The sequence below is a fragment of the Symphodus melops genome (genome assembly GCF_947650265.1).
Source record: "Symphodus melops genome assembly, chromosome: 11".
In the NCBI taxonomy this organism is placed as follows: Eukaryota; Metazoa; Chordata; class Actinopteri; order Labriformes; family Labridae; genus Symphodus; species Symphodus melops.
The window spans coordinates 564,086-590,282 of NC_136701.1; the positions used below are offsets into that span (position 1 = coordinate 564,086).

Below are 26,197 nucleotides of genomic sequence, written 5' to 3' on the forward strand. Positions count from 1 at the left end.
TTGAAAAACATCAAAGGCCAAAAAAAAAGGCGGAGTCATTCCACGAAGTTGTGTAAATAAAAGCCTGGGCACTTTAGATTTAAGATTCAACATGTAACACATCACAATAAATACAAAGCAAAGATATTTTTAATTGTTTTAAAGAAGCTTTTATATCCGAAAGGTACCGAGTGTCAGCAAAGAACTAAGAGCTAACAAAACAACGATCTGCTTTAAGTCCAGAAATGGAGTCAGAGGTTCAGAAGAGGAAACATCAATGACACACTGAGAACATGAATATTGAAATAAACCTGCATGTCTGCACGAAACCAATCATTTAAATGGCCACGCTGTTCTCGATGTGTTCAGGATCGAGGTACGGATACGGCAGCGAAAGTTGCCGGTTGCGCTCTATGATGTCATCCGAAATGGCCTTGAGTTCAGCTTGCACCTCCTCCAACAGCCTGCAGTGGGCGTCGTCTCTAAAAATGGCATCCGTGTATTGACACAGAGGAACCTGCAGGAGGTCGGAGAATAGATCAGACAAGGTCAAGCGTAAACAAAGTTTCATTCTCCTGCAGTGTTCAGTCAAATCAAGTTCTTTGATTCTAAAAAAAGTGCAACTTTAAAAGGACCAATCAGAGAGCAGCGATGGAAGCGGGCAGTGGAACTGCTTCAGATAGAAGTGATTGTACCCGAGCTAAAAAGCCTCTGCATGTTTCTAATAAGCTCCAGCAGCAGAAAGCTGCTCAAACTAGGATCAATGTTGGAGATGAAACATGGAGAGAGGTTAGAACGCAGAAAGCTTTACAGACCCATGCAGAGCTGGCTAAACACTGAAGCTACAGTGTCCACCACATGCAGAGCTGGCTAAACACTGAAGCTACAGTGTCCACCACATGCAGAGCTGGCTAAACACTGAAGCTACAGTGTCCACCACATGCAGAGCTGGCTAAACACTGAAGCTACAGTGTCCACCATATGCAGAGCTGGCTAAACACTGAAGCTACAGAGCCCACCACATGCAGAGCTGGCTAAACACTGAAGCTACAGTGTCCACCACATGCAGAGCTGGCTAAACACTGAAGCTACAGTGTCTCTACATGCAGAGCTGGCTAAACACTGAAGCTACAGTGTCCACCACATGCAGAGCTGGCTAAACACTGAAGCTACAGTGTCCACCACACGCAGAGCAGGCTAAACACTGAAGCTACAGTGTCCACCACATGCAGAGCTGGCTAAACACTGAAGCTACAGTGTCCTCTACATGCAGAGCTGGCTAAACACTGAAGCTACAGTGTCCACCACATGCACAGTTGGCTAAACACTGAAGCTACAGTGTCCACCACATGCAGAGCTGGCTAAACACTGAAGCTACAGTGTCCACCACACGCAGAGCAGGCTAAACACTGAAGCTACAGTGTCCACCACATGCAGAGCTGGCTAAACACTGAAGCTACAGTGTCCTCTACATGCAGAGCTGGCTAAACACTGAAGCTACAGTGTCCACCACATGCACAGTTGGCTAAACACTGAAGCTACAGTGTCCACCACATGCTGAACTGTGTGAGAGGAGGGGGGAGACAGCTCTCTGTGATGATCAGAGTTTAGACTGCAGTACCCATATTAAACACTAGGGGGAGTTTGTCAGAGAAACGACTTGGAGACTTACAAAGTTCACAGCGGGTTGGGAGAGCAACGTCAGCGCCGTCAGGACTCGACAAGTCGAGTTCACATGGGGCAGGAAAGACATGATGTCATCCTCCGTCACCTGACCTTTGACCTGTGGAGGAGGACGCAGCATGTAGGCTGGACAGTTCGGCATCCAGAGAGCGAAATCCAACTGAGAAAGAGAGACAGACAGATTTTACAGATGGCAACATCCATTAATATAAATATGATTCTGGCTAGCTCCAGTAATTTCCACACCAGCGGACTAGTGGACACTGGAGGAACTGCAGCTGTAAAGTTGGACATTTTAACATAGAGCTCTATGGAGACTGACTCACTGCAGGAGACAGACTCTAGTGGACACTGGAGGAACTGCAGTTTTGGTATTTTGTAGGTTAATTTTGAAATTAAAACATCAGAAGCTGCTTTTGGTTAATGTAGAAACAGTAACCATAAAAACTACAACTCCATTAATACTTTATTTCATGTCCGTTTAAATAAACCAACGCTAAACACTTTTCACATGTTACTACGTTGTTCTGACCTTGTGAAGGTTTTGTTAAAGTTTTCTGCTTGTTTTTACATGTTGACTGTTTCATTTGGAGACGAGTCCACGGCGTCGTTCAGTCGACTCACCTGAGAGAAGTTCACGGCAGCATGAAGAGCCGAACACGAGAATATGATCATCGTGATGAACTTACAAACTTCAGCTTTAGTCCTGAAGCACCGAGGGAAACCTGGAGGACGAGAGGAGACAGACTGCATGAACACAACGATAAAGACAAACAACTCTGTAAACAAACAAACAAACAGACCGGAGTGGTTGTTGAATCCGTGTGTGTTGATGTCAGAGAGCCAATGTTGGAGCTCAGAGTCCTGCTGCACATCATCGTCGCCACTGTAATACACACTGACCCAGCTGAGCACAAACCTGACACACACACACACACACACACACACACACACACACACACACACACACACACGCACACGCACACGCACACACACACACACACACACACAGTTCGTCCCCTGAATGTGACATTTCATTTTCAAGCAGCGGTGTGTTCGTTAGTTTACCTGTGCAGTGCGTCCCAGACTCTCAGGGCGTCCTCGGCGTAGAAGCTCTGCGGCAGCTTGTCCACGCCCCGCGCCGCCAGGTCATCGGGGACGCACATAGACTGATAGGAAATCCTGTCTGAGGCCCGAGACAGGAGGACGTGTAACCCCTTCAGACCGCAGCCCACCGCCTGCAGGGACCAAAACAACGAGGTCAGAACGCTGCTCTTCTCTCTTTTTACATTCCTGTTCCAGCCGACGGCTCACCTTATCAAACACGCCGTCTGCCGCCAGCAGAGACGCTCTCGCCTGGAAGTTGATCTGAAGGGACGTCCTGATGTGCGGCATCAGCAACTGTCAACACAAACAGCCAATCAGAGCGAGAGAAGAGAAAACTAACAACGCTGCACAAACAAAATGTTATCGAAAACAAAACCAACTTTTTAATGTTGGAACTTTTTGTGACTCTTTGGATGTGAAGTCTTAAATTTAAAAAAATGTAAATAAGTATGATGAAGATAAATCAGCTGTTCGCATTCAGACGCTCACCCAAAAGAGTTCAGGACATTACTGCAATAAGAGTCTGTGCATATTTATACATGACATGATAATAAAAAACAATCAATCATTGGATAATTATCACTTATCTGTAAAATATACTGAAACTTATAGGAGCAGTCTGTAACTCTGTGTCTCCCCCTAGTGTTCTAATAAGGTACTGCAGTCTAAACTCTAATCATCACAGAGAGCTGTCTCCCCCCCTCCTCTCACACAGCTCTGCATGTGGTGGACACTGTAGCTTCAGTGTTTAGCCAGCTCTGCATGTGGTGGACACTGTAGCTTCAGTGTTTAGCCAGCTCTGCATGTGGTGGACACTGTAGCTTCAGTGTTTAGCCAGCTCTGCATGTGGTGGACACTGTAGCTTCAGTGTTTAGCCAGCTCTGCATGTAGAGACACTGTAGCTTCAGTGTTTAGCCAGCTCTGCATGTGGCGGACACTGTAGCTTCAGTGTTTAGCCAGCTCTGCATGTGGTGGACACTGTAGCTTCAGTGTTTAGCCAGCTCTGCATGTGGTGGACACTGTAGCTTCAGTGTTTAGCCAGCTCTGCATGTAGAGACACTGTAGCTTCAGTGTTTAGCCAGCTCTGCATGTGGTGGACACTGTAGCTTCAGTGTTTAGCCAGCTCTGCATGTGGTGGACACTGTAGCTTCAGTGTTTAGCCAGCTCTGCATGGGTCTGTAAAGCTTTCTGCGTTCTAACCTCTCTCCATGTTTCATCTCCAACATTGATCCTAGTTTGAGCAGCTTTCTGCTGCTGGAGCTTATTAGAAACATGCAGAGGCTTTTTAGCTCGGGTACAATCACTTCTATCTGAAGCAGTTCCACTGCCCGCTTCCATCGCTGCAACACCTGTTCACCTGATAACTGCTCTCATATCTGGCAAACCCAGGGGCGTCCAAAACGGCCTTCAAAGCCCCGCCTACCTTCTCTGGTCCAATCAGATCCAGAGCATTCAGGAGCAGAATCTAAAGTTAGAAGGAGGACATACTGGCTGCTGCATTGTTGTCAGAGAAGCTTCAACACAGCAGGTTTCCTTCATGATCACACAGGAGGAGAGCAGCTCTGTGATTGGCTGACTGATCACAGAGGAAGAGAGCAGCTCTCTGATTGGTCCTTTAAAGTGGTACATTGAAGTGTGTTTGTGTACCTGGTGCAGTGGGTGTGGCTCTGGGAGCTGCCTCAGCGTGGACACACAGCACAGCTCTCCCAGCATGTGAGTCCTCAGGTAATGGGAGGCGATCTGGTGACACTGGAAGTCTGCGCAGCGGACAAAGATCTTAGCCAGCATCCAATCACAGCCGGGGTCAGAGGGCAGGAAGAGCGGGTTGTTAGGGCTGGGCGTCTGCTGCAGCTGAAGGAGAAGGTCATTAAAACATTGATTACATTTATTATCATATCAGAATATCTCAGAGATATTCATGAAGCAGACCTCTGGAGCTCACCTGGATGGCGATGGGGATCAGCTGACCTCGCTGGTTCAGGTGGAGGAGGCACAGTGGAGCTGACAGGTACGTCTGCTTCCCGTTGATCACGTTGGCCGGGACGCCGTCTAAAACCTCGTAGTCCAGCAGGAACATGTGACCTGTCTGTCACACCAGAGGACGCAGTTATAACAGCTGTGAAAGAGTCAGCGCCTGAGAACAGGACGAAGTCAGAGAGGAGAACACACACCTGGAGCTCCTGCTCGAGGGAGGAGTCATCAGGTAGGAAGGGGCGGAGCATGTCAGAGGTGACTGGCAGGTTCGGAGGAAGGATGCTGGTCTGACGCAGCAGCAGAGGGTTACAGCCGTTAAGAGTCTGATAACCAAAATACCAATCCTCCGCCCAGTGAGCCTGAACGAACCCTGACAGAGAACCAAGGTTACTTTTTATACGACAGATTCGAAAGGGATATCATCTGTTATTTTACTAATCAATAACGTCGAAAAGTATGAAAAATTTCATACGACAGGAGAAGAATGAATCCATCAACAACTTCTGCAAACTGTCTGAATTGTCTGTGGAAGTTAGACAACGTGCAGATGTTAGAAAGTGAAGAGATGCACGAAGCAGCCGAGTCCTCCATAAAGAGAATCAGTGTGTTTGTATGAGTGCTGTGGATTGACAGCTGTGTTGACCAATGAGGCTTTAAGACACAGGAATCTTTTCTGTTCTGGGCTGAACCCACCTGAGCGACCTTTGACCTTTTATTCATAACTAAGAAAGGGGCGTGGCTTCGAATCTCAACTCCCTTCTGCCCATGTCTTTGCTCTAAGTTACGTCATCAGCTGACATGTCGTAGGGCGTATTTTGTTTTTATTTTATACGACAGAAGGAGGCGGAGTCACGTTGATGGTTAAACAGGTTTCTGATTATAAAACATGGTGTCGTCGGTTTCTTACTGGCCGTGTTGTTCTCGTGTCCAATCAGGGAGAAGACCGTCTCCAGCTCGCTGAAACTGGTCCAGGACCCTGCCCGGCCAGCGAAGCCTCTCACATAGTGCAGGTTAGCAGCTGGACTGAGGACACAAACAAGACTGAATGAGGACCTCCCAGTGTGACGCCACACAGGTGAGCGTTTAGCTCTTTACCTCTTGGAAGAGTTGCGGAGGTTCGGTCCGAGTTCAGTCAGACTGTTCAGATCCACACAGCGTGGAGCGCCTTCGACAAACTCACGCCATCTGCAGAAACGACACAATAAGAGATCAGGTGTCTCAGCAGTATGAACACAAATAAAATCCAATATACTCTCTTACACCTAGTGGTGAAACGCAGGTACTGCAGGCCAGGGTCGTCTTATATCTTTAAGGGAATCGTGTGTAAATGTGTGTTGTTTTACCGGATGAGCTTCCGCTGATGCTCCAGCTGTCTGATTCGCTGCTGCTTCAGTTTCTCCTCCGTCTCGTCGTTCAGCAGACACACTGTGGAGGAATTATACAACAGTGCAGAAAATAAGAAGAACTTCTCCACGCAATGTTGATGAAACAGCACGCAACAGATTATGTCTAATCATAGATATAATGAATGTAAGGGAAACCCTGCAGCTGGCAAACTGGGAACTAAAAGAAGGAGAAAATCTAAACCTGTCTGTGTTGTTTGTATCTGTTCTCTCCTCTGGGAGAGGAAGGAGGTGGAGCTAAAGTCTAATAATAAAAGGGGCGCTAGCTCCAGAAAAAGTTGCATTTTGTTGTTGGGGGCTGTTGGGGGTCTTTGATGATGAACAGAGCCTGGGTCTGTTGAAGGTGGCGATGCTGCTGGCCGTGTGGTTAGGTAGGTAATGAATAGAAGTTCTGCGTGAGGGTTTGGTTGATTCAGGGACGCCGGAGCTCACTGTACGGCCTTCTCTTGGTCTTGGACGAATTGGAAGAATCACCAGTAAAGGAAGGTTCATAGTGGACATGTCTGGAGACGTCCCGGCTCTGGCTGCTGATCAGTTTTATGCAGACCAGGGACAGGAGCACAAAGATCTTTAAACGTATCTCACACTTCCCGCTCCGCAGCTCGATGTCGCCATCTGCTGTTCGAAGCCATCGGTCACACAGGAACACCTGTACATCTGAGTCCCCAGGACACGCCCCTCTCCCACCTCGCTGGTCCTCCACAGCCATGCTGCGGACCTCCACCCTGCTGCAGTGCCAGTCTAGGTCCGGGAATCCAGTCCGAGCCTCCAGTTGAAGCCGAACCAGAAGCAGGCGACCCAGAGGGGTGCTGACTCTGACCCGGACTGGACACACCTGTAAGGACAGGATGAAGAGAGTATGGTTATAGCAGTTAAGATTAAGAGGACTGCAGCCTTTCTCGAGAGGGCCTTCAGCCTCTACGTAGCCCTGTTTTCATTGGTTGTTCCACCAGCACATGAGCAGCCCTCAGCTGGAAGCCCTGCAGCGTTCTGCCCCTTCTAGAAGGCTTGCTGACAAACCAGCACGTAGGGCCTTAAAGAGACAGCAGCTTGAAGGCTGAATGTGCGACCTTCTGATCCAGTAGATGGCGCCCTTGAGCTCCAGCATGAAACCAAAACAACTCGAGCTGCATTGTGTTAGCATGCTAGCGGCAGCGCTTTTTTGTTAGCTTGTAGCTTTACGTTGCATGTGAATTTACAGTGAATGACCGTGATCTAAAAAGGGGAGGAGCCAGCCAACCCGTCCATGTGTTTACGGGACGTCATGACTCAGAGACACATTTACAGAGGACATACTGGATTCTGCTGACGTGAGGGTTTTTACTGACGGCGGATCAAGAAGATCCAGTAAAGCTGCTCTGAAGGTTTCACAGTCTGACGACATGAACAATAACACTCAGAGAAGAAGAAGCTTTAAACATTTTATTCATAGAGACCTGGAGGAAGTCACACAGTGCTGTTTTTTTAAAGAATGATAAAACTTACTGATCCAGGCAGGAGAAGGCGGCCGTCCTCACACACACTTAGGGGCGGAGTCTCTCCGTGTGAGCCAATCAGGTTTAACCACAGGCGGCTGAAGGTTCCACTGGTAGGACCTGGAGAAGTGTGAACCATCACCTCAAACTCGTGACAGGAAGTCGACATGATGGTGACCCAGCTGGGAAGGAAACAATTAAAATCATTCATTAAAATCTAAAAAAAAAATTTGGCAGGAAAATGTTTTGGTTTTGAAAAGAGTCCCGGATAAGACGGCAGCATCAACGTCTCAGACAGAGAACGAAGACAGATTACAAAGAGATATATCATCCATCAACCAATCAGAAGTCTTCTGCAAAGAATCATGTGCACACAGCCTTAGACTGAAATCACTTTACGTATCCCATAGAGCAATTCCTGCAAAGATCCAGATTTTAAAATCTTCACATCCGACCTGAAGCTCGTTTACGGAGACTCTTCAGCTCGGAGCGAGATGACGGAGCAAACACGCTGACAGCTCTTTGACTAGAGACAGAGCGAGTTCATGGAGAGTCCTGAGACCGAAGCTTCAGGAACCAGCAGAGAACATGAAGTTAGGCTGAAGGAGCTCGCTCTGTCCTGCAGTGGAAGACAAACCGCCTCTCTCGTATGAGACTCTGATGTGATCCAAAACCTTATTGGGGGGGTTTGTAGACGACTAGAGACACATGTTAGCGTTAGAGGAACATGGGGAAGTGTGTTTTACAGATTATGTCACCATTAAGTTTGGATACTAACAGTTGTCATAAACTGAACATGAATGTAGATGTAAGTGCATGAATTTAAAATAACTGGTTGCAATTCATACAGTATTAATATTGTCTTCCATGAATGAGTCAGAGCCTCGTCTCATCAGCTGTTTATTTGTCTGTTAGTTTCCTTGTGGACGAGGACTTGTTCCGTGATGTGAAACTTTCGACCCGTTAATCTTTCCATTGTTAAACTAAACAGATATTTTCTTTATGTTTATCTGCGAACTGTGACAGGAGCTTGTTTGGTTATCTCGCTGATATTTGACTGGGAAATGAGTGTCTGCTATCCTTGGTTAGCGTGGGCGTCGAGGCACATGATACTCTATCGCCCAGCAGTAACCACGACCATGACAAATAACCACTGTATCATCCAGTATCATCCTAAAGGTCATCTTTCATCAACAGGCTGCAGAGAAAACATTTTATCTTACATCAAACAGCCTGAAAGATGCAGCTTGTCGGTTTGGTCCTTTGTCACAACCCGATAAGTTTTTCACTTTGTAAAACAAGTTTCTTTCACCAAACTGTTTTCAGGTTATACAGTTTATTATTAATTATCTCTGTGCATTTATCATGTCCAACTGAAAGTATACAACTCTAAAGTCACTCAAAGTGTGAAGTAAACAACGTTAATAAAGTTCATCAGTAAATAATCAATCAATGAAAAGCATCTTGAAAATAAAACAGGAGACAGAAAGAGACAGACAGGTGAACTTACCTGCAGACTGACTTCTCTCTGGGATGGAGGTGTGTTGAATGACAGCTGCAGGTACACTTCACCTCTGCTTCTTTGTACGCCACGCCCACTAAAACACCTCCAGTATGTGACTTCCTGTGCTTCTGCAGCCAGCCTCTAGTGGACACTCCAGGAACTGCAGGATTTTACACTTAAACATCGGCTTCATTTTTTAAAGAGGTTGCAGCTTGGACTGAACGCCAACACAAGCAAATCATTTTGCACCTCACATTTAGAATAAAATCATCGAGCATTATATACTCATGAACATGATATATACATAGTAGAGTGAAGTCCTGCATTTAGGGGTCAAGTTAAAACTGATGCAGGGTCCTTGTTATCGCTTACAGCAGGAAATAAATGAGACGTTCATTATCATCACATTGTCCTCATGCTGTGGCACATGGTTCCATAGTGTAGCGGTTATCACGTCTGCTTTACACGCAGAAGGTCCTGGGTTCGAGCCCCAGTGGAACCATCGCTTTTGACAGATCTACTAATCTTCCGAGTCTACTCTCGACCCATAATGAAATTATCTCAGCGTTACTGTTTTACCCGGAATAATGCGGTGATACAATGTCCGGTTTACATTTCTAGCCTTCAAAGTAAAAGCATCAAAAGAAATCAACGCTACGGAAACATTTATCAACCTGTATTTGGGGGTTCTGGTTCTGTCAGGGTGTATGCAGTTCGCTGCTCCTGTGGTCGAGCGCTTGGTGGGCTAATTGTCCCACGGGGATAAATAGAGTTTAAAAAATAAAAAAAATAAAAAATAAAAAGGTCTCCGTTGTTATCCACGTATATTACGTCTCTTTAAAAAACCAAATCAGAATACATTTTTAAATGTTTTTGGTGAAGTTGGGACACTAACTTCAGCCGTTTTGACATTATGGACCCTTACAAGCCCCTGAGAGGTTTTTACCACCAATTATTTAGTATATCAAACAAATGTAATTCAAAACGGAATAACGCACAATCATTTAATAAAGCATCGCAGTTCAGTTACTGGACATAAAAGATGGAGATGCCGGGGATTGAACCCGGGGCCTCATACATGCGAAGCATGCGCTCTACCACTGAGCTACATCCCCACACAGTGCCATGTGACAGCGACGCGTCACTATTTAAAGGCGGCGTCATTACTCTCAAAACTTAATACAAAGAGGATCATTACAAAGGGGTCTAACAGGCGTTCATGTTCCGCGTTACAATTATTTATTATTTGTAAAACCAAACCCTAAAGCAAAGCAGCAGCCTCATGTGGAGCCCCATGTGACAGCACTCACTCTTGTTGCCCTGCTATGTGTCGCCTGCATTATTATCGGGAAAACTTAAGTTGATCAATTAAAGTCACAGGAGAAGAATTAGCTGAGAAAAGAAACTCTAGAATCACCACTGCATGCTTCAGGTGAGCTGAATCGGCAGCTGCAGCAGCGAGTTAAAATCCAGACAGGGAGATACACAGACCACTACAGCATGTCATCATGTTTTTGCATTTTCTCAATGCAAGAGAACAAACTGCATGCTGGTGTGTTTATGGCAGGTTCATTAAAGAACAAGAGAGTCACACGTTTGTCTTCTGTTGGGTAATGGTTTAATATCTTCAACACTTAATGCTAATATGCTCCTCAATAGTTGGGTACTTAATTGGCAATCACCCGAATCATCCCTGGTCTCACCTCTTTGTCTTAGGACACTTAATGCAAATCACTGCTCACTGTTTAACGACTGTTTAACGACTGTACTCACACCTCGGGCATAAGCTCAAAGACCTCTGTACATGCACCCAGCACACACAGCACACATGCTTCTCTCTCCTCACAGGTTAGGTACACCATGCTACATAAGTTTTAAATCTTATGCTAATGCCTTAACTCTCAGTCACATAGGGGCTGCTAAATCTTGTTTGGGGGATTATTGTATACAGAGGGGGGGGGGGGGGGGGACAGCGGGTGTGTATTGTAACTAATGTTTTGTACTGTAACTAATGTCTTGTGTCCTGCCTGTCTGTATACTGCTACTGGATGCCCTGAATTTCCCTCGGGATCAATAAAGTATCTATCTATCTATTTAATATGTGATACATGTGTGAATATGTGAGATCGAGCATCTAGCAAGATTACAAACTCCACCTGGTAAAAACCTGAGATGGTACAAGAAGATCTGCACAGTTGCACTTTGTGGACTCTTGCAGACCCTAAACATGGCAGATCTTTCAGCATCTTAGAAATGGGTGGAGTCAATTTTCCTGATTTTACAATAATATTTTGATTTTCTTAATGTTGGTCTTTGATTCAGAAATGTGCAGAGAGGTTTCAGTGTGAACAGCCCTGCGAGTACTAATCGTACAAGAAATAACTCAGTGCTTCTTTCTCCCGTGTGTCTGTGGCGTGAGCGTTTGTCTGTGACTCACTGTCCTCTGACTGCATCAGAGAGACAGAGGAACCAAAGTCTCCGAACACAAACCTAAAGCCCGGATACAGAGGCTCTGTGATCACGCTGGAGAAGGTGTGCAGGTGGACGATTGTGTCCGAGGAGACTCTGTAGAAGGACAGAGTGCCAGCAGCAACGTCCACATACACTGCCACTCTTTTTGAGGTGGAGGAAGGGGCGGAGCTTACTGCTGTCCTCTGGTCCTTGTGCCAGGCAAAGTAGCTGTCATCCGAGCAGTGCAGACTCCATGACTGATCGGTCCCTCCCAGCTTGCAGTCGACTCCTTGCCCTTTCCTTCTTATTCCTTCGTACGTCAATCCAACAAACACCGTTCCTTTCGTCTCCACCTCCCAGTAACAACGACCAGTCAGAGCGTTCTCACACAGCAGCTGAATCCAGCAGTCGAACCTCTCTGGACACTCTGAACACCGGTGCTCTTTAGACACTAAGCTCACTTCTCTGTGGTCTTTGGACAGCTGGAGCTTTCTGTGTGCCGTATTCGGGTCCAGGAACAAATCACATGCATCTAAAGAAGAGAGTTATGGCCTCATTATTTTCGAGAAGTTTAAAGGAGAGACTTTTTAAAGCTCCAATTTAAGAACCTTTAAGCTGGCAGCTCACTTGGTGTTCGAGTTTAACGAGTTTACATTGTAGAATTAATTTGTCTTAAGTTTAGGATGATAAGCATGGAAAAACTTTGTCTTGGGTTTAAAGAAAGAATGTGTGACATGTAAACATAAATATCATGAATCTAAATGTGTGTGTGAGTCCTGATTGTCTCCAATGAGGGAGGAGCTGGAGTCCTGCTGGCTAAAAAGCTGTTTTAGTCAATTACTAAAGAGAAGAAGAAGAACACACTCACTGGTTATTTGGATAAAGAGTTTTTAGATGCGTCAGTTTACATGAAGCTAGCAGCTAACTAAAGAGCGCTAACATTAGCATGCTAACACAACAATGCAGGACTCAAGATTGGATCATTTTGTCTGTTGCTTGAACTTGACTTAGACAGAAAAAGAATAAATGGGTGAATTTCTAAAAGCATTCAGAATTTGCCAATATTTTTTTTATACCAACGGTTTGTATTCTCACAATGACTGATTTGGAAAAAAATGTGATGGACGTCTTTGATTCTGAGCGTGTTTGTGTAAATGCATCAAACAAACACAAGGCTTACACTTCCTTAGACCTGGCCTTAATCTCTGGACTCCACCATGCTCCACCCTGAAATGAAAGAGAGTCACAGCAGTCAGTAGATTACATGCACAGTTATGTTTAGCTCAATTAGTTAATTGTTTTGGACCATTTATTTCATGTACCGAACAATGGACAGCTAGTTTGCAAGCAATGCACTGGTCCATTGAGCACTGCCTCCATCTCGCAGCAGGTCAGACCTACCTGAGTGTGTCCAGTCTCCACAGTGGATCCTCCAGTCCAGCAGATAGCAGCTTTGCTCCGGACTCTCCTGGATGGTTGTAGGTGAGGTCCAGCTCTCTCAGATAGGAGGGGTTGGAGCTAAAGGCTGAGGCCAGAAAAGCACAACCTTTTTCTGTGATCATACATCCTGACATCCTGCGAAGAAACACCGATTACAGAACAGTAAGTCAGAGTTCATCTGTGTGGTTATATGGAAGATGTTGGACGCCTCCTCACCTGAGAACTTCCAGCTCACAGTTTGCGCTCCCCAGTCCAGTGGACAGCAGCTTCACTCCTGAGTCCTGCAGGTCGTTGTTACTCAGGTCGATTTCTCTCAAAGAAGAGAAGTGGGAGCAGAGAACAGATGAAAGCTTCCCACAGCTTTTCTCAGTAAGGCTGGTTTGATTCAACCTGATTGAAAAAAGAGAGAGCTATAAACTTGAAGAAACCACCCTCTCAGAGGAAATGGTAGATTTTAGATGTCTTTGCTGGCTGATGTTATAAAATTCCCTTATCAAAAACTTTTATCCAAAGTGGTGAATGTCAGAGAGTAAAAGCAACACAAGCAAGGGTCAAGAGAAAGAAACATCAGGAAGTTCAAAACAGCTTTAAGTCTGATTGGAAACACAGGCGCTGACAGGAAGTGACTCGAGGCAGAGCAAAACATCGATAGCTGTTCTTTAGAGCGCTAATCAACCTCAAAATCGTCCTAATATCTGATATTTAGGGCTTTAGGGGGGATTTGGCGGTGCTCATGAAGTGGTCTGGCACCTTACCTTACCTCCCTCAGGTACCCAGCCCAAGTCCCTACAGACTGAGCTACTGCCGCCCTCAACTTCTATAGCTTAACCACATGGCCATCACAGCCCGAACAGCATTACCCCACTGTCTTCAGACCCAGGCTTTCAAGCTCCAGGTAGTGTCAATGGTGACTCTGCCAACCCCTAATGGTCCCCTAATATGTATAGCTCCGTCCACTCGTCTTTTGAGACCTCAGGAAGCCTTTCAGACGAGAGTGAAAACATCTTCAACCAAGATAAGGTTCCTTTTGGATCAAGCCTTGAAAGACTCAAAGTAAAAGATGGAACTGGAACCATTTGAAACTAAAAGTTGCTTTTTGCGATTGGGCTGCCACAATCGACTTGAGATGAAGCTACCTGAGAGTCTTCAGTTGACAGTGTGGACTCTCCAGAACAGCAAAGAGTGGCTCCACGCCTGAGTCCTGCAGGTTGTTGTGACTCAGGTCCAGTTCTTTCAGACGAGAGGACTTGGAGCTAAGAACTGAGGCCAGAGCTTTACAGCTGCACCCCGACAGATTACAGATGCTGAGCCTGGATCAATAATGAGAGAGTACATTAGTAGTATATAAATAAGACTGAAGGACACATGGCAGCCCGCAATGTAATTGGAACAGATGGTACAAATAAAGTAGCTGTGACTGAGTTCAGGATCTTACCTTAGATTTTCCAGTTTACAGTGAGCGTTTTGCAGTCCAGCACAGAGCAGAATGAATCCTGAATCGTGCAGGTTGTTGTTACTCAGGTCCAGCTCTCTCAGAGTAGAAGACTCGTAACTCAGAACACGAGCCAACTCCTGACAGCAGTTCTTAGTGAGGCCGGTTTGATATAACCTAATTACATGAGCAGAAATATTTTCTATATCAGGCACTGAATGCTTCCAATCAAGTCCACCTGAGGCCGCAATGTCTACTAAGCACCAAATGTGCACAGGTATCTAGCTAGCTACAGCTTACGTACAAGCTGTCGATAGCTCGCTCTTTATCCATCAACGCTAGACTTGACCTCTTGCTTCGTCAGAGTTCTTAACACTTAGGTCTAGCCCTTTCATGCAAGAAGACTGAGCATCACGCTGATGTGACCAAGCCTTCTCATTTCTCTTCTGTTGACAAAGAAGATAATGTCATGAAGATAATGTTATTCTTACCTTAGAGTCTCCAGTCTACAGTGCGGACTGTCCAGTCCAGAAGACAGCATCATGAAACCAGAATCCTGTAGGTTGTTGTTGCTCAGGTCCAGCTCTTGCAAACTGTTTGACTGGGCGCAAAGAACTGTGGCCAGAGCTTTAAAGCTTCTCTCAGATAGGTTACAGGCACTCAATCTAAGGAAACAAAGAGAAAACGATGCTTTGATCTGTATGTACTTAAAGCCAATCCAATCAGTCCCACTTTCTGCACACCTACAGAGATATTCTGGATGCTTTGACCACAGGCACCAGCTTCAGGAGAGCCTTGTCTGAACCAGAGTATTTCTTCAGGTCAAACACGTCCAGGTGTTTTTCTGATGACAGTAAGATGAAGACCAGGGTTGACCACTGAGCAGGAGACAGTTTATCTGTGTGTAGACTCCCTGACCTCAGGCACTGTTGGATTTCTTCCTCTAGAGAATGGTCCTTCAGCTCATTCAGACAGTGGAACAGATTGATGCAACTCTCTTGAAAGGCATCCTCTCTGATTTTTGTCTTGATGTAATGTGCTATTTGCTTTTCTGGAGATGAGCAACATCCTGTCTGAAGGAGCAGACCTCGCAGGAGATCTTGATTGGCTTGCAGGGAAAGGCCAACAAAAAAGCGAAGGAACAGGTCCAGGTGTCCATTTGGACTCTGCAAGGCCTGGTCCACAGCACTCTGGTAGAAGTACTTCACTACAGATTTGTCTGACTTTGCTGTTGACCCCTCGTAGGTTGATTGACCTTTTGCCAAGAGATTGATACCAGAATTGAAGAACATCAGATGGACAAAAAGAGCAGCCAGAAACTCCTGAACACTCAGATGGATGAAGCAGAACACCTTGTCCTGGTACAGTCCTCTCTCCTCTTTAAAGATCTGTGTGAACACTCCTGAGTACACTGAGGCTGCTCTGATATCGATGCCACACACTCTCAGGTCTGACTCATAGAAGATCAGGTTTCCTTTCTGCAGCTGCTCAAAAGCCAGTTTCCCCAGAGACTCAATCATCTTCCTGTTCCTTTTATTCCAGTGTGGATCTGTCTCAGCTCCTCCATCATACTTCCTGTTCTTCAGTTTGGACTGAACCACCAGGAAGTGGATGTACATCTCAGTCAGGGTCTTGGGCAGATCTCCTCCTTCTCTGGTCTTCAGCACATCCTCCAGAACTGTAGCAGTGATCCAGCAGAAGACTGGGATGTGGCACATGATGTGGAGGCTTTTGGATCTCTTGATGTGGGAGATGATCCTGCTGGCCTGCTTCTCATCTCTGAATCTCTTCCTGAAGTACTCGTCCTTCTGTGGATCAGTGAACCCTCTGACCTCTGTCACCATGTCAACACACTCAAGAGGGATCTGATTGGCTGCTGCAGGTCGTGTGGTTATCCAGAGGCGAGCAGAGGGAAGCAGATTCCCCCTGATGAGGTTTGTCAGCAGCACATCCACTGAGGTGGACTCTGTGACATCACTCAGGGTCTGGTTGTTTTTAAAGTCCAGAGGAAGTCGACACTCATCCAGACCGTCAAAGATGAACACCACCTGGAACTCTTCAGACCTGCAGATTCCTGCTTCTTTGGTTTCAGGAAAGAAGTGATGAACAAGTTCCACCAAGCTGAACTTTTTCTCTTTCAGCACATTCAGCTCTCTGAAAGTGAATGGAAATGTGAAGTGTATGTCCTGGTTGGCTTTGTCTTCAGCCCAGTCCAGAGTGAACTTCTGTGTTAAGACTGTTTTCCCGATGCCAGCCACTCCCTTTGTCATCACTCTTCTGATTGGTCCATCTCTTCCAGGTGGGGCTTTAAAGATGTCTTCTTGTCTGATGGTTGTTTCTGCTCTGTCTGGTTTCCTGGATGCTGTTTCAATCTGTCTGACCTCGTGTTCCTCATTGACCTCTCCAGTCCCTCCCTCTGTAATGAAGAGCTCTGTGTAGATCTGGTTCAGAAGGGTTGGGTTTCCTGCTTTAGCGATCCCCTCAAACACACACTGGAATCTCATCTGAAGATTGGATTTGAGTTTGGTCTGACAAAATGCTGGAGTTTCTACAAAAAGAAAAAGGAGAACACCACTAAGTAGACAATACTGAAGGTGCAACTGACTGTCAGGATTTAAACTCTGTCTCTTCTAATTTGAACAGTTCTTTTATTTATGGGTCATATGTTGATTTTCTTTAAGGTACACTTGATACTAAATTCAAATTAGAAGCCAGCTCTAGACAAAAACTAATTGGGGGCCCCTCCAGCCACCAATATGTCTACCAGAGTCCCAACGCTCTACCGCTTTCTTTTTTCACACCCAGACTGATGAATCATGTCAGCTTTTTTTTCCAATTAACCTCTCAGAACTAAATTCAATTATTTCTGCGTCTAAACCGTCAACCTGTCTTTTAGATCCAATCCCAACCAAGTTGTTTAAGGAAGTCTTTCCCCTAGTTAGCAGCTCCATACTTGATATGATCAATATATCTTTAGCAGCAGGTTATGTACCCCAGTCATTTAAAGTAGCTGTAATTAAACCGCTCCTTAAAAAGCCTACTCTTGATTCAGGAACTCTAGCTAACTATAGACCTATATCTAACCTTCCTTTTATCTCCAAGATCTTAGAGAAAGTGGTAGCTAATCAGTTGTGTGATTTTCTCCACAACAACAGCCTGTTGGAGGAGTTCCAGTCGGGATTTAGAGCTTACCATAGCACTGAGACTGCACTAGTTAGAGTAACAAATGATCTTCTGTTAGCCTCAGACAGGGGACTTCTATCTGTGCTTGTCCTGTTAGATCTTAGTGCTGCTTTTGATACAATTGACCATCAGATTCTGTTACAGAGAACAGAACAATGACTTGGAGTTACAGGGACTAGAACAATGACTTGGAGTTACAGGGACTAGAACAATGACTTGGAGTTACAGGGACTAGAACAATGACTTGGAGTTACAGGGACTGCTTTAAGTTGGTTTAGTTCCTATTTATCAGACAGATCTCAGTTTGTGCATGTTCATGATGAGTCCTCTATGCACACCAAAGTTAGCTATGGAGTGCCTCAAGGATCAGTGCTTGGTCTGATTCTATTTACATTATAGATGCTTCCTCTCGGTAGTATTATGAGAAAACACTCCATAAACTTTCATTGCTATGCAGACGATACTCAGCTCTACATAGCAATGAAGCCAGAAGACACCAACCAGCTTCGTAAACTAGAAGCCTCAAGGACATCAGGACCTGGATGACCAGAAACTTCTTACTGCTCAACTCAGACAAGACTGAAGTTCTAGTGATTGGACCTAAGAACCTTAGAGAGACTTTCTCTGATGATATGACGGCCCTTAGTAGTATTAGCGTAGCCTCTAGTACCACTGTTAGGAACCTAGGAGTTCTGTTTGATCAGGATATGTCCTTTGATTCCTACATTAAACACATTTCAAGGACAGCTTATTTTCACCTTGGTAATATCTCTAAGATCAGACAGATCCTGTCACAAAATGATGCTGAAAAATTAGTTCATGCATTTGTTACCTCCAGGTTGGATTACTGTAATTCTATTTTAGCAGGGTGCCATGGTAAATCTCTAAAGACCCTCCAACTCGTCCAAAACACTGCAGCTCGTGTTCTTACTAGAACTAGGACAAGGGACCACATTACTCCTGTATTGGCTTCTCTCCATTGGCTCCCTATAAAATCTAGAATAGAATTTAAAATCCTTCTGCTCACCTACAAAGCTCTAAACGGTCAGGCACCATCCTATCTTAAAGAGTTAATTGTACCGTACTATCCATCAAGAACATGACGTTCCCAGAATGCAGGCCTGCTCGTGGTGCCTATAGTCTCTAAAAGTACTATGGGAGGTAGAGCCTTTAGTTATCAGGCTCCTTTGGAATCGTCTACCAGTCGGGGTCCGGGAGGCAGACACACTAGGTACTTTTAAGAATAGACTTCAAACTTTTCTTTTTGATAAATCTTATAGTTAGGGCTGGCTTAGGACCAGCTCATAGTTCTGCTGCAATAGGCCTAGACTACCGGGGGAACTGGCACCAGGATCTCTTATCTCTCTCTCTCTCTTTCTCTCCCAGCTTTCATATCTTATTACTGCTTGTCACTATCTTTATATTCTAACCTCTCCTTTTTCTGGGAGCTCCTGAGCTCTCTTAGGTTCCTTGGGACTGTTGGTGAGGATGGCCTGCCCAGACCCCCCCCCCCCACGAGGATGGCCTGCCCAGACCCCCCCCCCCACAACCAATCCTATCACATTCTTCTTTCTGCATCTTGTCCCATTTTTCAAGCCCAGCACAGTTTAGCAGATGGCTGTTCCGTCATGATCCGGGTCTGCTGAAGATTTCTGCCTGTTAAAAGGAAGTTTTTTCTTGCCACGCTATGACGGATTAAGCTGGGCTCTTGTAATATAGCCATAAGTAAGGTCCTTTACCTGCTTTTTGTAAACGTAACAATGAGCATGATATAGAACATATATCATATATATATATATATATATGATATATGTTCTATATCATAGATATATATATATATCATATATATATATATCTATGACATAGAACATATATCATATATATATATATATATATATATATATATCTCAAACGTGTGGAAAAGATTTATGATGAAGACAACATGGGATGTAACTGTGCATGTATGTGCATCACCGCTCCACACTCTGGAGAGTGAAGATGTTTCTTGTAATCCATATAGCGCCCTCTGCTGGTGACAGAGAACTGCTAGTGTAATACAGTGAAACTCAAAAGAAATGAATTTTGACTGGTGAATAAAGTTGCATTGTTGAATACCTGCAAAAGAAATGAGCTGTTACTGATAGTCAGTGGAGCTGCTAATATCAGACAATATTATCGACTGGCAGATTAATCCGTCAGGCTCTAATACAACAATCTGTAAAGTGTTAGATTTCCTTTTTGTATAGCGGTTGTTTTGAAGGTCAAGCATTTTGTAGTTTGAGTAGTCGATGAGTAGATTCTTTTCCTCCAATTAAAAGCCTCTTACTGCTCTGCAGACAGTCAGCCAGCTCCTCCTCCTTCATTATCTTCAGGAAGTGTCGTGTGATTTTCAGGAAAGCTTCTTTACTGTTCTTCATCAGATCTGCATCCACACCACTCAACACCTCGTCTTTCTCTCTCCACCTCCAAGAGCATTCTGGGTAATCTGCTGTGAGGATAACCTTATACTTCTTCAGCTCATTCTTCACAAAACAGACTATGTTCTCCTCGAGCATCTGAAAAGAAATCAGTACAGAATTAATCATCATAAAGTTATGAAAAATGTTTTAAAATAGATTAAAAATCAATCTTGTCCTCAAAGTTAGAGTCAGCAGCTTTTCTCGTTCTAAACAACATTCAAACGTGGCCTTTCCTCCTGGGCTCATCGCTCACAGCAGGACGTAGTGTGTACGTCCACTGCTTTTACCTAGACTGCAAGCTAACGCACGCTAGCACAAGCTAACGGCCGGTGTTTGTCAGCTTCCTGTCCAACAGGAAGTAGAGCAGCTCCACGTCCAACACAAGGTTCAGCCTGCTTTTAGAAGCAGCTTTCTCCTCTCGCTGTTTCTCCTCACTCGTCCACGTCCGTCATATTCACCGCTTTGAATCTCCTCCAATCACTGAGCTGTATCCACTCCTAAACTCACCTGCTGCGCTCTCATTGGCTGGAGGAAACACTCCAGCTCCGCCCACAAACGTCCCGAGTCAACCAGAACAAATCAGAAGAGTCAAATCCAGTCAGAGGACAGAGTCTCTGCAGACACAGGGTCTTTTTCAAACCGTCCACTACACCCGAGCCCTCCCCACGACCCCTCTGTTTGTGCGTCCCCGCGGAGGGCCCGCCATATTAAGTCCATCTCAAACCACTTGGCAGGGAGTCTTAGTGGGCCATAAAACCCTCCGCCAGCGAGTCTGCACCGATGCTCACTCGATGATCACGCGTAACGCCTATTGCGTCCACTAGTCACGGAAGGAGTGACCTATACTAAAGAAGGAGTGACCTGTACTAAAGAAGGAGTGACCTGTACTAAAGAAGGAGTGACCTGTGCTAAAGAAGGAGTGACCTGTACTAAAGAAGGAGTGACCTGTACTAAAGAAGGAGTGACCTGTACTAAAGGAGTGACCTGTGCTAAAGAAGGAGTGACCTGTACTAAAGAAGGAGTGACCTGTGCTAAAGAAGGAGTGACCTGCACTAAAGAAGGAGTGACCTGTACTAAAGAAGGAGTGACCTGTACTAAAGAAGGAGTGACCTGTACTAAAGAAGGAGTGACCTGTACTAAAGAAGGAGTGACCTGTGCTAAAGAAGGAGTGACCTGTGCTAAAGAAGGAGTGACCTGTACTAAAGAAGGAGTGACCTGTACTAAAGAAGGAGTGACCTGTACTAAAGGAGTGACCTGTACTAAAGGAGTGACCTGTACTAAAGGAGTGACCTGTACTAAAGAAGGAGTGACCTGTACTAAAGAAGGAGTGACCTGTACTAAAGAAGGAGTGACCTGTACTAAAGGAGTGACCTGTACTAAAGGAGTGACCTGTACTAAAGAAGGAGTGACCTGTGCTAAAGAAGGAGTGACCTGTACTAAAGAAGGAGTGACCTGTACTAAAGAAGGAGTGACCTGTACTAAAGAAGGAGTGACCTGTACTAAAGAAGGAGTGACCTGTGCTAAAGAAGGAGTGACCTGTACTAAAGAAGGAGTGACCTGTACTAAAGAAGGAGTGACCTGTGCTAAAGAAGGAGTGACCTGTACTAAAGAAGGAGTGACCTGTACTAAAGAAGGAGTGACCTGTACTAAAGGAGTGACCTGTGCTAAAGAAGGAGTGACCTGTACTAAAGAAGGAGTGACCTGTACTAAAGGAGTGACCTGTGCTAAAGAAGGAGTGACCTGTACTAAAGAAGGAGTGACCTGTACTAAAGGAGTGACCTGTACTAAAGGAGTGACCTGTGCTAAAGAAGGAGCCACCTGTACTAAAGAAGGAGTGACCTGTACTAAAGAAGGAGTGACCTGTACTAAAGAAGGAGTGACCTGTACTAAAGAAGGAGTGACCTGTACTAAAGAAGGACTGACCTGTACTAAAGAAGGAGTGACCTGTACTAAAGAAGGAGTGACCTGTACTAAAGAAGGAGTGACCTGCACTAAAGAAGGAGCGACCTGTACTAAAGAAGGAGTGACCTGTACTAAAGAAGGACTGACCTGTACTAAAGAAGGACTGACCTGTACTAAAGAAGGAGTGACCTGTACTAAAGAAGGACTGACCTGTACTAAAGAAGGAGTGACCTGTACTAAAGAAGGAGTGACCTGTACTAAAGAAGGAGTGACCTGTACTAAAGAAGGAGCGACCTGTACTAAAGAAGGAGTGACCTGTACTAAAGGAGTGACCTGTACTAAAGAAGGAGTGACCTGTACTAAAGAAGGAGTGACCTGTACTAAAGGAGTGACCTGTACTAAAGAAGGAGTGACCTGTACTAAAGAAGGAGTGACCTGTACTAAAGAAGGACTGACCTGTACTAAAGAAGGACTGACCTGTACTAAAGAAGGAGTGACCTGTACTAAAGAAGGAGTGACCTGTACTAAAGAAGGAGTGACCTGTGCTAAAGAAGGAGTGACCTGTACTAAAGAAGGAGTGACCTGTACTAAAGAAGGAGTGACCTGTGCTAAAGAAGGAGTGACCTGTGCTAAAGAAGGAGTGACCTGTGCTAAAGAAGGAGTGACCTGTGCTAAAGAAGGAGTGACCTGTACTAAAGAAGGAGTGACCTGTGCTAAAGAAGGAGTGACCTGTACTAAAGAAGGAGTGACCTGTACTAAAGAAGGAGTGACCTGTACTAAAGAAGGAGTGACCTGTACTAAAGAAGGAGTGACCTGTGCTAAAGGAGTGACCTGTACTAAAGAAGGAGTGACCTGTACTAAAGAAGGAGTGACCTGTACTAAAGAAGGAGTGACCTGTACTAAAGGAGTGACCTGTGCTAAAGAAGGAGTGACCTGTACTAAAGAAGGAGTGACCTGTACTAAAGAAGGAGTGACCTGTACTAAAGAAGGAGTGACCTGTGCTAAAGGAGTGACCTGTACTAAAGAAGGAGTGACCTGTACTAAAGAAGGAGTGACCTGTACTAAAGAAGGAGTGACCTGTACTAAAGGAGTGACCTGTGCTAAAGAAGGAGTGACCTGTGCTAAAGAAGGAGTGACCTGTACTAAAGAAGGAGTGACCTGTGCTAAAGAAGGAGTGACCTGTACTAAAGAAGGAGTGACCTGTACTAAAGAAGGAGTGACCTGTACTAAAGAAGGAGTGACCTGTACTAAAGAAGGAGTGACCTGTACTAAAGAAGGAGTGACCTGTACTAAAGAAGGAGTGACCTGTACTAAAGAAGGAGCGACCTGTATTAAAGTAAGTTCACTGCTCCAGCTCAGATGGACATTTAATATGATCATACAGACGTGAACAACTTCACCTGTTTATTGTTTTAAAGGATCAAATAAAAGCCTCCTCTTCTTTTCTTCCTTCTGTTCACCTGTTTATTTCATTGGGTTTCATATTTAAAGGGACTGTTGCAAAAACTAAAGAATATTAAATCATGTTACTGACAACAAAAAGGTTTATCTGCTGTGATGTTCATGTATAGTCTCCTTGTCTGCTTTCATTGAACCTGTTCTTTGATATTATAATAAATTAAACATTATAAATTACAATAAAGAATGTGGGCTCCATCTGATCGTTTTACTATAAGTCTACACTAATATAAATTTCATTAGAGAAAAATAATCTACATTAAGACTTTTACAGAATGTATTACGTACATTAATAATAAGCCGTTCCCCCAGGATGCCGCTGAGTAACCATGGTAACACACACTTCCTGTTTCCACCTGAGAGAGTGAAGTTTGTCCCAAAGCCTGCTGCTGTATTTCTACCCTCCACCTGGATGGAGGGGACTTCATTCAGCTGAGTGTGACGGAGGAGGGGGGGGGGGAGGGGGGGGGTTGGTTTGAAAAAGGCCCACAGTCACACATGTACGGAGGCCCAGAAGGGACAATGGAGCAGCTTCACTTTAGGAGAAGACTGAGTTTTATTTTGAAAGAAGAAGCTGCCGACTCTACCTGTAACATGTTCTAAAATAGAAACACTTGGTGCACCTTAAAGACAGAATCCAGGTGTGTTTGATTCTGAGCAGAACGACAGGTAGAAACGTCTGCTGTCTCTTGATCCACTCTGTAGAAAAACGAGACATGACCCCAAAAAAAAAACAGCAGTGAAAAATCAACAAATGCTCAAAGAGAGACAGCAGGGTGAAGAATATCCTCCCACGGTGTTACCGGTACAAAAACAAGAAAGGCAAAAACTGCAAGAATATCAGACCACATGATCTAAAAAAAGACACTTCGATATGAGGTAATACTCAAAAAGTCTCACTTAGTGTGGTCTCGTCTACTGAACTAATGTGAGTCTGCACAGAAACACAACCAGACCTTTTTAATTGGTGATTAAAAAGGTGACCATCGTTGAACCCTTACTTTCCTTCAGGAGAATGGCGTCCACCTCTGAAAGAAATGGGATGACCCATGGAGAAGTCACTCTTCATGGACTCACAGCCCGGACCGGGAGAGTCCGGTCTCTGTTTGATCCTGATGAAAAACACAAATGGTTAATGAACTTGAACTTAAGCGTTTGATGGTAGTCTGTAGTAGACGGTGAAGAGAACACTGTTGGTCTGTTTGTTCCCCTGAGGAAGATGTTTGGATTGACATGCTGCCCTGTTTAAGTCAAGTTTCTCATTGAGAGCTGAACAGCCTCAGTATATTTTAGGACACTGTGAAAATGTCCCAGTAAACAAAAACACTGATTGAATTGTCCTGTGTAAAACAAATAGAGAAAGCCAAGAAGTTTGACCATCGTTGAACCCTTACGTTTCATCAGGAGAATGGCGTCCACCTTTGAAAGAAATGGGATGACCCATGGAGAAGTCACTCTTCATGGACTCACAGCCCGGACCGGGAGAGTCCGGTCTCTGTTTGATCCTGATAGAAAAACACAAATGGTTAATGAACTTGAACTTAAGCTTTTTTACACCGTAGGCCACACCTACACATTCACACACTGATGGTAGAGGCTGCTGCAGAGTCCATCAGCATTAACTCATCCATTCACACACATTCACACACTGATGGTAGAGGCTGCTGCAGAGTAAAGAGTCCATCAGTATTAACCCGTCAGTGCTTCATATAGGCGTACCTGCCTGCCTCGCCCCTGTGAGCTGTAAGATCTAAATGTTTAACCGGTCGGTCTGGATTTGGGTTCAACTGCAATCTTGACAGAAGCATTTAAACAATAACTGGAAGTACAGGTCATACTGTATACACAGGTTCACTCAGGCTCATCATCCAACACACAGAGAGCTTAGTGTTGGACTGACCCCATAGGGTTAGGTTTCTACATTACACCACTCAAACCCACTTTCACTTTCACATTCTGAGAGCAGGACTCCTTTTTATAATGAAGCATTTTAAACACTTGCTGCTGAATATTTTTAAAATCTCTTCATCTATATTCAGTGAACATGTTGTCTAAAGTTTTGAATTGTTTTTCTCTGGTGTCTACTTGTTCATGTGTAGTTTTTACTTTCCCTGGTTGTTGTTAAATGTTGTTACTTAAAGTGAACATATTCAAATTGATAAACCACGTGTTCCTTTCAGGCTTCAAAGTACAGGACACACACCTGTTAGCCTTCTGTCATTTTTACAGGTAGGCTAAATCTAAAGTGAAGAGCTCATGAATTCAAGTTGACTCTCAGTCTGTGATGTTTAATGTTAATCTCATCACATTAAGGTCAGTAGTCTATGTGTTAAACCCGCAGTGTTTCTCTTATTTCTATTTTAATGTGAGGAGTTAAAGGGAAGTAACATACCTGTCCATACTGCTGAGCCTCAGTGTGTCAGGATGAGAAGGAAAGAAGGAGGGCCAACGGGGAACTAACACAGAACTAACACGTCACTTCCTGTTTTGTAAGCTTCGAAAAAACAATTACACAATTCTACAATAAATTTACACTTTTTCTTTCTTTGCAAAAACACATCCAACTCATAATCTCAGTGTTTGTTTGAAGAATTGTTTCAACAAACTGACGTCCCTTTTAAACGACTATTAGTCCAACGCGTTTTATAGTGTAAAAATTAAATCTATTAAATAATTTCGATTTTTTTTTCTCATAATGTAATGTCGTTATTTTAGTCAATATCAGAACTGCCGCCTGTTTGACAAAG

The 26,197-nt window shown here is 44.6% G+C and overlaps 2 protein-coding genes across 2 annotated transcripts; both read right to left on the reverse strand.

Annotated features, from left to right (window-relative positions):
• Positions 1-72: 72 nt before the first annotated feature.
• Positions 73-9,228, reverse strand: LOC306832122 (hydroperoxide isomerase ALOXE3). Its single transcript, XM_079356560.1, has 15 exons — positions 9,132-9,228; positions 7,632-7,803; positions 6,732-6,981; positions 6,087-6,168; positions 5,839-5,928; positions 5,651-5,766; positions 4,941-5,113; positions 4,712-4,855; positions 4,417-4,620; positions 2,977-3,063; positions 2,731-2,900; positions 2,466-2,581; positions 2,287-2,387; positions 1,652-1,822; positions 73-496 (listed from the first exon to the last, which is right to left on the reverse strand). Exons 2-15 carry the CDS (start codon positions 7,788-7,790, stop codon positions 317-319), a joined length of 2,043 nt encoding a protein of 680 aa, XP_079212686.1. The 5' UTR covers positions 7,791-7,803; positions 9,132-9,228; the 3' UTR covers positions 73-316.
• Positions 9,229-11,129: 1,901 nt separating this feature from the next.
• LOC306831325 (NACHT, LRR and PYD domains-containing protein 3-like) lies at positions 11,130-25,884 on the reverse strand. Its single transcript, XM_079355362.1, has 13 exons — positions 25,843-25,884; positions 24,845-24,955; positions 24,452-24,562; positions 24,074-24,149; positions 19,958-20,186; positions 15,196-16,996; positions 14,940-15,113; positions 14,452-14,625; positions 14,153-14,326; positions 13,233-13,406; positions 12,978-13,151; positions 12,757-12,803; positions 11,130-12,108 (listed from the first exon to the last, which is right to left on the reverse strand). Exons 1-13 carry the CDS (start codon positions 25,848-25,850, stop codon positions 11,489-11,491), a joined length of 3,873 nt encoding a protein of 1,290 aa, XP_079211488.1. The 5' UTR covers positions 25,851-25,884; the 3' UTR covers positions 11,130-11,488.
• Positions 25,885-26,197: the final 313 nt, after the last annotated feature.

Coding starts and splice junctions, on each gene's coding strand:
- LOC306831325 (XM_079355362.1), bottom strand. Junction 24,563..24,844: donor CGCCATTCTCCTGATGAAAC/GTAAGGGTTCAA, acceptor GTTTTTCATCAG/GATCAAACAGAGACCGGACT. Junction 13,407..14,152: donor TGTCAACTGAAGACTCTCAG/GTAGCTTCATCT, acceptor TTTTTCAATCAG/GTTGAATCAAACCAGCCTTA.
- LOC306832122 (XM_079356560.1), bottom strand. CDS start 7,790: ATGTCGACTTCCTGTCACGAGTTTGAGGTGATGGTTCACACTTCTCCA. Junction 4,856..4,940: donor CCCTCGAGCAGGAGCTCCAG/GTGTGTGTTCTC, acceptor CTGGTGTGACAG/ACAGGTCACATGTTCCTGCT. Junction 2,901..2,976: donor CAGACGGCGTGTTTGATAAG/GTGAGCCGTCGG, acceptor TGGTCCCTGCAG/GCGGTGGGCTGCGGTCTGAA.